This window comes from Vespula pensylvanica, chromosome 22 (assembly GCF_014466175.1).
Source record: "Vespula pensylvanica isolate Volc-1 chromosome 22, ASM1446617v1, whole genome shotgun sequence".
NCBI lineage: Eukaryota > Metazoa > Arthropoda > Insecta > Hymenoptera > Vespidae > Vespula > Vespula pensylvanica.
The window spans coordinates 1,380,801-1,395,509 of NC_057706.1; the positions used below are offsets into that span (position 1 = coordinate 1,380,801).

Sequence of the window (14,709 nt, forward strand, 5' to 3'; positions counted from 1 at the left end):
TTACCCATAACCGTTTTCTAATAGGTTTAGTACTATGTTTAACTATGATATACGTACGTACTGTTTCAAAATATAGAAGTAAGTACTGTATTTCAATTTTTCCTTTTCTTTCTAAAGATTCTCACCAGATGGCGAAATGGTCGCATTCACAAATAGAAGAACACCTACCTCTCTATAGACATGTACATACTACATTGTTTAAAGACGTTAGTATTTCGAAGTGAATTGCCACGGACGGAGCTATGCGAGTTTGTTCTTCGTTATGTTTGGGGTTTCTAACCAACAAGATGATCGAATGTTCTTCGAAAGAATTGAACTTAGGTGCAACGTTGCAAGGTGGCCAAAGTTTCAGGTAATTTATTCTGTTTAACAATTAAATAATATATATACATATATATATAGATATAATTATTTCTTTGTTTTTATTCTCTATGAATGGTAAACATATATGTGTATGTATATATATATATATATATATATATTAGGTTATCCCGAAAGTTTTTTTCGCTATTTGCATGCAATAGCTTAAACGGACAATGTTTAAAAGCGTATACATAAATCATACTTAATATTATATTAATAAATCATACGTAATATTATATTATACACAACATAATATATATATATATATGTATATATATATATATGCGTGTTTATATGCACAATTATTGTATTTAAATATAAATACATTGTTGATCAATTGAAGCGTCGTTTTTATTATTCTTATTCCATGCAAGTGACTACTCTTTTAGATGGTTGCCATATAAAACTGGATATCGAGGCGTTTTTAACAGTTCGGTTTGGACATTAATTCAGAATGAAACCAGTATAAGATATACGGTTGAAGGATCACTATCGGATAATCAAAATTATGATGAAATTTTGAGACAATACTTCAGATTGGATATATCATTATTAGATCATTGTAAAAAATGGATTGAAGTAGATAAAAATTTTCAGAAATCGTACGAAAAAGTAGACGGCATTAGAATCTTGAATCAAGACATATTAGAAAATCTATTTTCCTGTATCTGCACTTCTAACAACAATATTCAGAGGTATCTGTTTAATTTATTTCTATATTCGCGATAGGGATTATTTTTTGCAATTTTTTTATTTTATACGAAAGTTTTGTTTGCTTAGGATATCTGGGATGGTTGAAAAATTATGTATTCTATTTGGTAAGAAAATATGTTCCATTGATGGGAATGATTATTTTGATTTTCCAACATTGGAATTATTACAAGGACAAAATGTAGAGTCTATCTTAAGGAAGGAAGGATTTGGATATCGTGCAGCGTACATAGCAAATACTGCAAAAAAATTGCAGGAACTTGGGGGAAGAAAATGGCTTATGAGTCTTCATAAATGTAATAATGCTTCTTATTTCGAGGCTAAAGAACAATTGCTTACTCTTCCTGGAGTTGGTCCAAAAGTTGCAGATTGTATTTGTTTGATGTCTTTGGGACACTTAGAAGCCATACCAATAGATACACATATATTTCAAGTTGTACGAGCGTATTATTTACCGCATTTAGGAAAACAAAAAACAGTAACTCCAAAAATTCACGAAGAAATTAGTACACATTTACGTGAATTGTGGGGACCCTTGGCTGGTTGGGCTCAAGCTATTTTATTTTGTGCAAAAATCGCTGATAACGCAAAGAATACTTTAAATAGAAAACGAAGTAATACAAAGACTAAATTAGAACCAGAAAAGAAAATTCAGAGGATACAGTAAGTTGTTATTATTATTCTTACAATAAAATTGTCACATGTATATCATTTTACAAAAGATCTGCATTTTCTATCAATATATTGGCAATTTTTAATTAGACATTTAAGTACAATTAAATACATATAAAAGATAAATATGAAGTTTGTTCAGTATTATAGAGTTTATATATATAGTATGCACATATAATGGTGCTCATTATTTTAAATATGTATTTTGTAATATTATTAAAGTTTAATGTAGTTTATATATATATATATATAAATATCGAATACACCTGTTTCTGTGTCACACATATTTTCTTACTTATAGCAATCGAACATTCGGTATATTTATATTTCTTGGCAACATATAATTTATAATATTTCAATAGATATATATTTATCTTGTCGAATGTTAGATGCACGAAAATAAAAATTTCAGTTTGTAATACTCGTAAGACGTATAGAACCATTAAGAATACGTATTCACTGCTTCATACAGTTTTTTTTATCATTCTAGTTCATTCTCTTATACCATAATTTCATAGAACGTCTATATTTAGGTGCAAATTCAGAAACTTCTTCATCGCTTTCAATCTCTGTAAAATAATAATGAAGAAAATAATTTAAATTTTCTAGTGTTTTATTTGTTTGATTTGTATTACATACTAGAATTAATAATGAATTACCTGAATTCTTTCGTAAGACATCCGCAAACGTACTTCGAGTTAAATATTGCAATACAGGATAAGTATTAGAAAGAAAATTTCTTTGTATGCGTGGTAGTACGGATAAGCATTCCGTTTGTAATGAGCTAGGGATTGAGCAGCAATATAATATTCTTATTTTAGTGTTAGCAGATGTTGAGCTGATCATAGGATAAAGGACAATATTTTTTAATCCGGTAAATGCTACACCTACAAAACATCAAGTTCTTAATGAAACTTAAATAATCAACAATTTATTAATTATTTGTATCGTATAATTTTTTTAGTTGTTTTAATACTATAACTAAAATAGTATTTAGTATTTATTATTATTTTTTATTAGATATATTAATTAATAAATACTACCTAAAGATTTTTGTTTTGAGAAAAATTGCAATCTGCCTCTCCAAGTATCAAGATGTACACCTATTACGCTTCCCTCATTAAAACATGCTGTATAAGGATGTTTTTGACCAGCATGTTGTAAGTACCCTTTATAAGAATATCCCCAAGATTCGTGATCTTGTCCAAGCAGAGAACAAAATTTTCCTTCTGTATCCATTAGATTAGCTCTTTTGGTACCTACACCAATCATCTACAAATACAAATTTATATACTTAGATGTATCATTAAAACTAGTTTAAAAATATAACTCTTGTTAGACGTTCAAATAGTATAAGAAATATTTTGGTAAGTATCGAAAAAATTCGTAATAACATATGATAATATTTTATTTATAACCTAAAAGTAATTCCGACATAAAAATAAATGTTTATCAATTAAAATACTCACTACATCTGTGCCATATGCAATCGTAATTATTCTTAATTCCCAATAATGGTGTCTTCCTATTTTTAATGGCTTATTACCTCTTGCTGCAGCAGTACCTTTACTAAATTTAGGATTAAATGTTACTTCTAAATTATTCTTTGATAGTTCACATATTCCTGATATACATTTGGAATCCCACGACCATTCGCGATCTGATAATGTATGAAACAAATATAATTATATATATAACATATATATACATAATAATACATACGTCTCTTAAACCGTTACATATGCGTATAATACATGATTAATGAAATGTTAAATTTTCTTTATTTTTAATTGCTAATTATCACTTACATTTCTTCCTGATCTCTTTACGATTTTTTGAATTAGTATCAGGATTCATCTTTTTTTTTTTTTTTCTATTTTTTCTCAGCAAGTTGATTTGATCTTTTTTTTATTCTTACCAGGCAATCTTTAATTTATATTTTACGATTCTTATTTATTTTTATAGTGTTTACTTTTGTTTTTTAGAACACGAAGTTTAGACCGTTTTGTGCGTGCGAATTGAATACACTGATTTATAGAATAATTTTGGATCTTCTCTATTTATACTTTGTCTGATTCAAAATTTGCTTCAAGAACAAAATATCTATGATTATGTAATTTATTAATTAAAATATTGATTCGCGAAAAAATGAAAACGATCACTAAACTATTGTCTACTAATCCTGTTATATTATGTACACATACAAATGTGTAATACCAACTTAAAGCTCAATAATAGTTGATCGATTTTTCCGCGAGATAACGCTATTTATATATATATATATATTTTTTATGAATTATTTGTTGCATTAAAAATTTATGTTTTTATATGTATGCGTGTGTGTGTATTCTTTTGTACAAATATTTAACAATACACATATAAAGAAATTTTTTAATCTACGAGATATAAATTTTTATATTGAATTCTGATTCAATATCGAATCGATAACAATTAAAGAAACAAAAAAAAAAAAAAAAGAAAAAAAAAAAGAAACAAATAAAAATACATAGAAATAAAAGAATAACATAAAAACTGCCTTATCGACAGGTAGGAAACGCAAGTGTGCCAACTTCAAGACAGTTGGTAGTTAAAAATCGATGCGAAGTAACGAGAGTATAATACGAGATATCGAATTAATCGTGATAAATAATCGTTTCGTGTATATAATTTTATCAATAATATTCAAACAAAGATGGAAAATTCAGAAATGAAAGAATTTTCGAGTAGATGATCGTATAAAGTGTGTGCGATAAAGTGAAATAAGAAAATGAATCTAATTAAGTAAGTAGTTATTAGAGAGGAAAAAGAAAGAAAGAATGATCGATTATTTCAATATCGAAATTTTTGAGTAAAATTTAATAGATCGTTAAACGTCGTATTTGCATTTTTCTTTTGGGTCCTTGTAATCGATTATTTTTCCCATAAAGGCAACAGAATAATTTCCTTTTCCTGGATTATCGAAAACAACGGTGTCGTTAACGATCCAACGATTATAACGTATCTCCGATAAAATTTTAAAACCGATTTGTTCGGCCAATAATTGATTATAACCCGACGTAAAGACACCCCCTATGGCTGCTAACTTCATAGTTCTTGCTGCTTGTATGAATGCACGTAATAGTGCTGTTTCAACGCCTTTATTTTTATAGGTTGGATGAACACAGAGTATGTATATGCGAAAATAAGAATCTTGTTTAAATTTAACGTAAACATCGGATTGATTCGTGACTTCGTTGATTAGAAGTATTATATCTTGTAAAGATCGTCCTGTAAGTACCTAAAAAGTAACATAAACGAAAAACATATATATATAAATTTCATTTCGATAGAAACAGGGCCGCATTTAAACGTTCGTAAAACGTATTAACCTAAATCTCACTTTTTCTCTATATTATAATAGGATCATATTTTAAAAACTTATTACTCGCTAAGCATATAAAGCAAGTTATATAAAAAACGTAATATATAAAATCGAATATAATATAATACGAAAAGAGAAAAAGAAAGAAAGAAGAAAAAAAAAAAAAATAATAATAATAATAATACATACTAATTCGATTAAATAAAATAAGTTTTGTTAGTTTTAAGGTCTTCTCTATGAAATAGTTTTTTGTTGAGTGCGACCCTGAATATATATATACATACACGCACATACACACAAACAATATTATAATTTAATTGAAATGTTTACTTGATTACGTTCATATATATTCGTTTTTTCGGAATCAGTATTGATCCTAGTGATAGCAACGCCAACAACTCTTCCAGAATTTATACTGAGTGCTACCAAACTCGTAGTGTCCCTCATCCAAGTTTTTATTAAATTCAGATAAGAATTGACCGATATTTTGTCGTTTAAAAGTTCAATGGATTTACACATTGGTTCCTCGCGAAAATAATGATGCTGTAAGATGGATAGTATAAGAAGTGAAGGGGTAGGTGAAGATGGCGGAGAAGGGAGAAGAAGGGAGGGGAATAAACGATATAAAGAGATAAACTCAATTTTCTTAACTTTGTGAAACAGCGATGAGCAATATTAAATATGTTCGGAATATTAAATATATTAATACGATATATAAAAATAAATAAAGAAATAAGTAAAAAATGTATTGATCGAACGATTTCAATTTTTTTTTTTTTTTTTTTACTAGGATAATATTTGTTAATTTCGATGTAATTCTAGATTTTGTTTTTAGACTATGTTGTTGTTGTTTTTTTTTTTTTTTATATATTAATATGAATTTTTCAATATCGAAAGATACGTTCGTAATCGAGATTCTATTTCTCTCTCTCTCTCTCTCTCTCTTTCTATTTATTCTTTTTAATTTCGTTCTACGTTCTCCAAAGTTCTTTCCGCAATTATGCGTGTAATACGAGTACAGTTGGTTGTTCTTGCTCATCGGTGTTTCAAAAGATCCAAATTAAAATATTGATTATATTTAAAGTTTCTGAACTTTTATCAAACGACATGCTTCGTCGTATAACGATTCGTGGAGATCCTGTATTTTGCAATTAATTGGCGAATCCCATTCGAGAGGCGCGAATACTTTCTCTTTCTTCATGTCAAATACTTCATTGTCTTTGTCGTCGTACTCGTCCATCGTTGAAAGAGAAAATGATCTGTATTTATTACGAGGGAAAAAAAAAAGAAAAAAAAAAAAAGAAAGAAAGAAAGAGAAAAAGAATGATTTTTCTAATATTTCTTTCTCTGTATTTTTCGCTCTTAACAAATTTACAAATTCAAAAGCGCGTACGTATAAAAACAATTCCTACGTTTTTAAGTAATACACCTGTGAAATTGATTCCTAATCGTTCGAGAGATCCGTCGCGTACTTCATTTCGTTAAATTATAAATGAAGGAAAAAATTAATATCGTGTAGTATCAATCCAATCGAAGTCTATAAAAAATTGTCGAAAGGAAGGAAAAAAAGAGAAAAAAGAAAAAAGAAAAAAAAAAGAACAAGAAAGATAAAAGACAGAAAAAAAAATGGGCGAATCTATCACCCTTAAATTGTCTTCTCGAAGAAGATCGACTTACCTTCATTATTTCGACGATAATTTTATCTCTCTGAAAGATTTAAAGGAAAGAGTTAAATATAAGAAAGAAGTCGCAGCGATCGTCTGGCAAAGGATGTCGAATGGTTATCGAATCATTAGCCTCGAGGAAGATAGATTTAAGGAAGCAATAAATTTTATACGAGTACACACTCGCAAGAGTAAAGTTTAATAATGTACAAAAAAATATTATTTTCTAGCTAGATCATAACATTTGATTAATTTATCTTATAAAGGGATCAAAGTGTAACCCTTTTTCTTTTTTATGTGACAAAAACAAAATTTCATAATGATTCAGTACGTGTTATAAATGATTTTGTCGGTCCTTAGATTCAGCGTTATTGCGAGGTCGAGACATTTTTTTTCTTTTTTTTTTTTCTTTTTCTTTTTCTATTTTCTTCTCTTTTATTTATTTATTTTTTTGTTAAGCTAATATGTCAGACTCCTTTTTTATTTTTTATCGTTGTTTCTAAAATAGGGATGTAAGATATAAAAGTTTTTGATGACGCTCAGCATAACGAGCTGCGTGCAATATGCCTAATCCGTTTTAATCGATAAATGCCGCTTTGAATGTCTTTGATAATATAGAAAGATTTCTTCGTGGAGGAACCAATAAGTACAGCTATTGATTTGTTGGACGATTTGATGTCGGTGAGAACTTCTATTAAAATGATACAAAAGAAGTTGTCGGAAATGCAAAGTTATTGCGCCGTTCAGGAAGGTGAAAATAAGATCATAGGGGTTATCGTTGCGTCGATTAATTTTATGGGAGATCACGTACGAAAGGAAACACGAATAAAAGTAAATGTTCTTTAAGCTGTTATAATCATGGTCGAACAAAAGAAAAAAAAAAAAAGAAAAGGAAAGAAACACAACTTCTTAATCACGAAATATGTATGCGTTGAATAGTGACCATTGTATAATGAAATTTCATATGATTGTTTATTGTTCTCTCTTTTTTTATACGGTTCTGTTTATCTGATTATATATTACTTATATTAATTGATAAATATTTTTGTTTGGAACAAGAATATTGTATCTTTATATGCATGTATCATTATATGTTTCTAATAAATATTTATCTTTTTATCTTTTTCAGGAAAATCAAGGAGAAGCAATCTTCAATATAATGAGTCTTAGAAGTTGTGTTTTTTCTAAAGCACGTCCTTACGAGATATTACAAATCGATAAATATTTTCGCATACATTTATTGTTAGTACACATGAATCATCGGAAAAAAGGTATTGGAACGGCTTTAATTAAATGTTGTATCGAACGTGCAAGAACTCTTTTAATACCAGCTTGCATAGCAGGATTTAGTTCTGTTATTAGTCAACATATGGGTAATAATTTTCAAATAAATATTATTAATTTTTGATAATAAAATTAATAATATATATGTATATTTAAATAACAATTTTTTTCTTTTCTTTTTTCTTTTTTTTTTTTTTTTTTTTATTAATAAATACAGCACGTAAATTGGGATTTAATTTACTCGCCGAAGTAATGTACAAAGATTTTAAGGTATTCAACGACGAAATGCAATGTTTCGAATATCCGTTCGAAGATTCTACCGATCAAAATAAATCATTGGCTTGTATGGCTCTATCGATCGCGTTACCAATAGATCATTCACAACGATCAGCATCGATAATTTCGAAGAAGGAAAATACAAATGAGAAAAAAAATCGAAAAAAATCGAAAAGAAAATGATGATCCTATAGAGGGATGTAAAAGTAAAATAATTTCAAAGTAACGACGAAATAAAGAAAAGGAAAAGCAGGACAATAAGAAAAGGGAAAAAGAATAAAGAAAAAGAAAATTCCTTTTCCTTTTTTCTTTTTTTCTTTTTGCCAAGTGAATTTTCCTTTTACTTTTTGCATTCTTTGTTTTTTATAATTTTAATTTATTTTATTTCATTATTCCAATATATTTCTAAAAGGAGAAATATAGTCGTAAATTTATGACTATATTTCAATGTTATCGACTAAAACCAAATATTAATTTAATTAGCGAGATATCTCTTTTTCTTTCCTTTTTTTTTTTCGTACGATCTTTAGCTTCATACACTTCGTAACGTTAAAAAAAAAAAAAAAAAAAAAAAAATTGCTGATCGCTTCTTTCGACGAGCATGATAAATAGATTTTAATCGTCGATACATATTTTTTTCTATTTATATTGCTCATATTTATTTTTATACCTACGTACGTATTTATATAATAATGTATGTTTCTTTTTTCCTTCATTCTCACTCTCTCTCTCTCTCTCTCTCTCTTTTTTTTTTTTTTATTTCTACATTTATATCAACTCAGACGGAACAGTACTAAACTCACGTAGTGAGATCCTCATTGTATTATAATAATCTATGTTCAGTCATATAAAATTCCTGTTCCAATAGAAATATCCATTTCTAATGATATATAAAAACATTTTCCTTTAACGATGTTCGGAAACAATTTGTGTTAAATACAGTCTCGTTTTAATTACATATAACTTTTCTAATAATTTTCTAATGCGACAACAGATCGATCGCGACAACTCGCGATTTTATAATTCCTCCTTAATACCATGGGGTATCTTATTCGCGTTATCCCGATTAATGCATTCCGGCAAATTATCCCAAAACTTTCTTCTTTCTGGATGAAGATCGTCCGACATAGATAAAATTGAATTGCTTATACGATAATATTCTAATGACTCACTCTTCACTGGCTTCCATTTTTCCGTTATAGTTTCTGTTATTTCTGGCGTGGGATTTCTAAAAGAAAAACAAAAAAAGATATATATATATATATATTTATTTATTTTCATATATTTCCTATGTATATTTATTTATTTATTTATTCGTTTAACATCATTACTATTTTTTAGAAATTGATAATCAATCGTGATGACGACTATAACGATAATAATAATAAAATGCGATTGAATTAATAATTTAGTCATCTTTTTTCTTTTTTTTTTTTTGATTATTTTGTCTAAACGCGAAGAATAGAATAATTATATAGGAAGATATATAATTCTTACCCAGATTTAGCGAAATTGAACCAAAGTAGCGTCATAATATCGATCATTTTATGATCCTCTTTGGACAATGGAACGTCCGGAAATAATTGTTCGCCAACCGGAAATAAATATTGCAAATCGTCGGCATGCGTTACACCGTAATCCATGCTATCATCGCCGAATATTTTGCTAAATGAGGCGCTACCTTTGTAAGAGAAATAATAATAATAAATTGGGGACGATTGGGTTCTGTAAAAATCACGAATCGACGTGCGAGTACAATGATTGAACCAAGCATCGCTATACATCTGAAAAATAATATAATATATATAATATTAGAGTTATGATTTATAATTAAAAAATAGATATTAAAAAATTAATTATTATTATTATTATAGAATGATTTTATATTAAATATTATCAATATTATCAATAGTTTTTAATAAAGGATATTAAGATGAATAATTTATCGCTATAAATGCAGGAAAGACATTTGTATATATAATTAATAATCACGTACGTATATTATTACCTTTTTTTTCTTTTCTTTTTTTTTTTTTTTTTTTTTTTTTTTCAAGGAAAAAGGAAAAGCCCCGTGGCAAATATATGACATCATCTTTATCGGCTCTATTAGCACGTCACGATAATTTAAAAATTTTCCTGAGAAATTTTCTAAACTCTAAAGACACGTATAATGCTTTAGTGTCCTTGTTTATTGCATTCTTTATGTGTGCTAATTATTTTTTATTTTCTTTTCCTTTTTCTTTGTATTTTTTAATCTCTCCAAAGATTTTATGAATTCGTTTCGCAATACAAATAAAAATATCTACATACATATATATATATATATATACATACATAATCGTTTCTGATAATTTATTTCTTTTTCTTTTTTCATTGGAAAAAAAAAAAAAGAACAAACATCAACAAGTGCTAAAGTTAAAACCAGTATATATGTAAAAAGTCCATTACTTTTTTTTCTTCTTCTTTTTTCTTGTTTTTTTTTTTTCTTTTTCTTTTTTTTCTCCTTTAAATAATACCGTGTCGCAAAACGAAACATGCATTTTACACTCCATAAATACTTACATCGATAACTTGAAAACGAGTGGAATTATCTATAGGATTTCCCTTGAAATAAAATTCTCGTATCGCATGACTAATTATATCTCGCAAATGATCAGGACAGGTTTCACCGTGTAACAAGGTCAACGGTGCAACGTTCGGAAAATCATCGTTCATTTTCTTGATCAGTTCTCCATCGTGTAGAGTGTAGAGCGCTGAAATCAATTATTCACGGTTCGGTAACGTTCTTCAAAGAGTATGCTTCCTTTTGTTTCTTTTTTTTTATATATATATATATATATATTTTTTTTTATAATTTTTCTTTTTCTTTTCTCTCTCTTTATATATCTCTATTGCGAGATCAACCGCGATGGTAAGAATTTTTAAGATCTTTATAAGATCTCTAAAATTTCTAAGGAAATAATACTTACATGGTACTCTGAGAGATCCCTCCTCCGAAGTAACACCTGTCATCCATGGTATATCCAAAACTGTACCAATTTTTGTACTAACAATGGGATCCTTGGTAATAAAGGCATTTGAATGATCGGGCTCGATCACTGGCCTGAACGGTATCATCGGACAATAATCGAATTCCTAATATCAATTTGATTAGATTATATTATTTTTTATCGTTTCATTATATATATATATATATATATATATTTTTTTTTTAATAATTCTCACGTGTATTAGAAATGAACGATTCTAATTGATGTATTAGAAAACTATAGGATAACTTTTTAAGATACAAAAATTGTGTCATATTTATATAGTACGACAGCTTTATATACATATATATATATATATATATATATATATATATATATGTACGAACGATTATTTATCCAAGAATCAAAGATAAAAAAAATAAAAAAGTTTCAAACGAACGTTGTATGATGTCAAGGGTAACTAGTGATGGTTGATTGATTTTGTGACGACTTTGAAGAATCCGTGTATTTAAGTCGTGGATGAAGGATGAAGAAAGTTTGTCGTTTCGTTTCTAAACGCGTTTTTTAAATATCTACTTTTAAATATCTATATGAGTATAGAATTATTGTGTAATAAAAAAAAAGAAAAAAAAGAAGAAACTAAACTAAACCAGGTCATTGGTATTACTTGTAAAACGGTAAAGTCGTGTAAGATTAAATTAAAAAAGAACAAAAAAAAAGAATAAGTATAGCAAAAATAGAGGAAATAGGCAAAAGTAGGAAAAAGAAAACGAAGGAAAAATAAATAGAGAAATAGAGAAATAGAGAGAGAGAAAGAGATACATAGAAGATAGTTATATAATAAAACCACGTAACTGAACGTGTTATATCAGCGTAATATTGTGTATTATATTACTGCTAACATTTCATTGGCAAGGTTTTCACGATAAACTTATATAATGATTAATCAGAGAAAAATATGAGGAAAGAGAAAGAAAGAAAGAAAGAAAGAAAGAAAGAAAGAGAGAGAGAGAGAATAAATAAATAAATAAAGAAAGAAAGAAAGAAAAAAATATTAAATCTTGTTTAACCGACCAATCTTGTTTTTCACTTTTGATTTGAACTGATTACTAATCTAACACCTAACTATTATTAACCGGAACTTTAAGATTAACCAAGTAATCGTTAGACCGTGGACGATTACTGTTATCTATTTCGTAGTCTAACGCAATAACGTAACGATCGTCGAGAGATTCTTAATCTACGATTCAATGGGTCAATCCTGTCGATCCCGTCGATCTAATGCCTAAGACACGAAACTACGTATTAGAACGTTAGTTCTTTCATACTGATTTAGAAAGTAGTACTCGTTTAACGATACATACGATGAATGACCGACGATCGAAGATAACTATTTTACTATATTTCTTTTCGATCGAAGATAACAATTTCACGACATTTTCCAATTTATTCTAGGATCGTATTTAAAATATCAAACGTTTAATTAATCTTTAGAGATCAAATTTGATCAAACAGAAGCGTATTATTTATTTGTTTCTTCGATCCTTCGTAATAATGAATTAATTATAGCTACTATGAATAGTATAAATGATGATTATTAAAATAATTCAACGATAAGGATTGTTAAGTTTTGAAAAATTACCTGAAACGTTCGATCCGTGCCAATAATGTCGGACGCGTCTTTCGTTTTAAGACAGTTTATCATTGCCATCGAGTCATCGGTCGGACAATTAAAAAGTTTTCCAATAGTTTCTGCCTTTCTTTTGGCTTCGCCAGGTCTCGTTAAGGTCCAGGGACAATGAGCGTTGCCACTTTGCGATATAGCACGCTGGAATAGACCTATTAGAGACATACGAATAATTTTATTTTAATTGCATTCCAATTAATTATTTGTTCGTTTACATTTATTTACTTTTCTTCGCGGTGCCTTTTAGCATTTTCTTTTTTTCGTTCTCCTTTGACCTTCTTTTCATTGTTATTCTTTTTTCACGACGATTAACAACGCAATTTTTTATTTCTTTTTTGTTTTTTTGTTTTGTTTTTCTTTCTTATTCGAAACAACGACAAATCGTGATTAGTTCTTTTCTTTTTTACTATTATCGATTCTTCATACAACGAATCCGTCGATAACCACTAATTATTACAAATAAAACAGAAACGATAGTACAATTATTGAATAATACAACTCACTATTGTAACAGCGTGTATTCTAAATGGGATTGAGTTTTTGTTTTCTTTTTTTTCTCTTTTTCTTTTTACATTTTCTTTCTTTTTCTTTCTTTTTTTCTTTTTTCCTTTCCTCCTTCAATCATTTCATTCTTTTATCGCTAATGAACAGGGCAACTTTTTCTATTGGAACACAGTCACGATACGTAACGTTAATTTTTTCTACGGCAATCGTCGATGACTATTAATTATTACGAATAGAATAGATACAATGACGTAAAGTGAAACGGATTTGAGTGTTTAACAATTTTTTTTTATTTTTATTGTCATTAATAATTATCATTTGTTCCCAATGAATCAAGAAATAAATAAATAAAAAATACAAAGAGAACTGTGTTTCGTGGAGAAAAAGAGATCTTAGTAGTTTTGCAAAATATGTCGTAGAAAATTGGCATTGAACGTGCATTTTTGCTTTGAATATGTTAAAATTTATTTGGATATTTTTTTCATTTTCCATTATTATCAATTTTACTATAAAACGTGCCGTACGTACGCGGAAAAAACAACGTTCTAAGATAGTTCCGTTTAGTGCGCTATTTACGTCCGGTTCTTATTAATTACCGACGTACGTAATTAACAGAAGAAAGGAAAAAAACCAGAAAAAAAAGACGACTACTTGAATTTACGATTCGTCATCATTTACGTGATGTAGTTTTTTTTTTTTTTCTTTTTTTTTTTAGACCAGTGACTGCGAAACTTCTTTTCTTTTTCTTTTTTTTTTAAATAACTCGCGAAAACTTTAGTGTTAAAGTTGTTTGAAAATTCATTGGTCGATCATTTAAAACTATTCTCACGAATGAATCCTAAATTGAGCTGTGATTGAGTCATCATTTGGATATGTTATCTTTTTTTTAAACGCAAAGAAAAATTTGTTCTTTATCTTTTTATTTTTATATTGTCGTTGTTGTAAACTTACCTTTTGAGAGATTACTCGTCATGTGATAATGAACGCTTGCACCACCAGCACTCTCACCAAAAATTGTCACTCTATTCGGATCGCCACCGAATGCAGCAATATTTTCGTTAATCCATCGAAGTACCTGAACCTGATCCTTTAAACCTTGATTTCCAGGCGATACCAAGTCCTCCGTACTTAAAAATCCCAGTGGGCCAAGTCTGATGAAAACAAATAAAAAAAGAACAAAAAAAAAAAAAAAAAAAG

General features: G+C 28.2%; 4 protein-coding genes across 8 annotated transcripts in view; 2 read left to right on the forward strand and 2 right to left on the reverse strand.

The window, feature by feature from the left end:
* The first annotated feature begins 201 nt into the window (after positions 1–201).
* Positions 202–2,015, forward strand: LOC122636571 (N-glycosylase/DNA lyase). Its single transcript, XM_043827940.1, has 3 exons — positions 202–352; positions 753–1,058; positions 1,144–2,015. The coding sequence occupies exons 1-3, from the start codon at positions 243–245 to the stop codon at positions 1,739–1,741; spliced, it is 1,014 nt and encodes a 337-aa protein (XP_043683875.1). The 5' UTR covers positions 202–242; the 3' UTR covers positions 1,742–2,015.
* Positions 2,016–2,026: 11 nt separating this feature from the next.
* Positions 2,027–3,938, reverse strand: LOC122636573 (SPRY domain-containing SOCS box protein 3-like). Its single transcript, XM_043827942.1, has 5 exons — positions 3,555–3,938; positions 3,216–3,406; positions 2,790–3,018; positions 2,406–2,633; positions 2,027–2,315 (listed from the first exon to the last, which is right to left on the reverse strand). Exons 1-5 carry the CDS (start codon positions 3,601–3,603, stop codon positions 2,233–2,235), a joined length of 780 nt encoding a protein of 259 aa, XP_043683877.1. The 5' UTR covers positions 3,604–3,938; the 3' UTR covers positions 2,027–2,232.
* A 389-nt stretch (positions 3,939–4,327) lies between these two features.
* Positions 4,328–8,581, forward strand: LOC122636578. Of its 5 annotated transcripts, none has more exons than XM_043827946.1 (5): positions 4,335–4,527; positions 4,674–5,015; positions 7,390–7,602; positions 7,901–8,144; positions 8,273–8,581. In XM_043827946.1, the coding sequence occupies exons 3-5, from the start codon at positions 7,447–7,449 to the stop codon at positions 8,512–8,514; spliced, it is 642 nt and encodes a 213-aa protein (XP_043683881.1). In that variant the 5' UTR covers positions 4,335–4,527; positions 4,674–5,015; positions 7,390–7,446; the 3' UTR covers positions 8,515–8,581. The 5 variants fall into 5 exon arrangements, 3 of the variants coding, with proteins under 3 accessions (XP_043683881.1, XP_043683880.1, XP_043683883.1); XM_043827945.1 differs by having other exon boundaries at positions 4,896–5,015; XR_006328982.1 differs by lacking the exon at positions 7,390–7,602 and having other exon boundaries at positions 4,328–4,527.
* Positions 8,582–8,686: 105 nt separating this feature from the next.
* Positions 8,687–14,709, reverse strand: part of LOC122636560 (venom carboxylesterase-6-like) — an 8,301-nt gene continuing 2,278 nt past the window's right edge. Inside the window, exons 3-8 of the mRNA XM_043827917.1 lie at positions 14,464–14,663; positions 12,964–13,160; positions 11,301–11,466; positions 10,894–11,084; positions 9,829–10,115; positions 8,687–9,559 (exon numbers count right to left, since the gene is read on the reverse strand). Of these exons, the coding sequence (XP_043683852.1) occupies positions 9,349–9,559; positions 9,829–10,115; positions 10,894–11,084; positions 11,301–11,466; positions 12,964–13,160; positions 14,464–14,663 (1,252 nt within the window). The 3' untranslated portion in view covers positions 8,687–9,348. The remainder of the gene's footprint in view (positions 9,560–9,828; positions 10,116–10,893; positions 11,085–11,300; positions 11,467–12,963; positions 13,161–14,463; positions 14,664–14,709) is intronic.

Coding starts and splice junctions, on each gene's coding strand:
- LOC122636571 (XM_043827940.1), top strand. CDS start 243: ATGCGAGTTTGTTCTTCGTTATGTTTGGGGTTTCTAACCAACAAGATG. Junction 353..752: donor CAAGGTGGCCAAAGTTTCAG/GTAATTTATTCT, acceptor CTACTCTTTTAG/ATGGTTGCCATATAAAACTG. Junction 1,059..1,143: donor TCTAACAACAATATTCAGAG/GTATCTGTTTAA, acceptor TTGTTTGCTTAG/GATATCTGGGATGGTTGAAA.
- LOC122636573 (XM_043827942.1), bottom strand. CDS start 3,603: ATGAATCCTGATACTAATTCAAAAAATCGTAAAGAGATCAGGAAGAAA. Junction 3,407..3,554: donor TAAAGAGATCAGGAAGAAAT/GTAAGTGATAAT, acceptor ATACATTATCAG/ATCGCGAATGGTCGTGGGAT. Junction 2,316..2,405: donor TGTCTTACGAAAGAATTCAG/GTAATTCATTAT, acceptor ATTATTTTACAG/AGATTGAAAGCGATGAAGAA.
- LOC122636578 (XM_043827946.1), top strand. CDS start 7,447: ATGTCGGTGAGAACTTCTATTAAAATGATACAAAAGAAGTTGTCGGAA. Junction 7,603..7,900: donor GAAAGGAAACACGAATAAAA/GTAAATGTTCTT, acceptor TATCTTTTTCAG/GAAAATCAAGGAGAAGCAAT. Junction 8,145..8,272: donor TGTTATTAGTCAACATATGG/GTAATAATTTTC, acceptor TAATAAATACAG/CACGTAAATTGGGATTTAAT.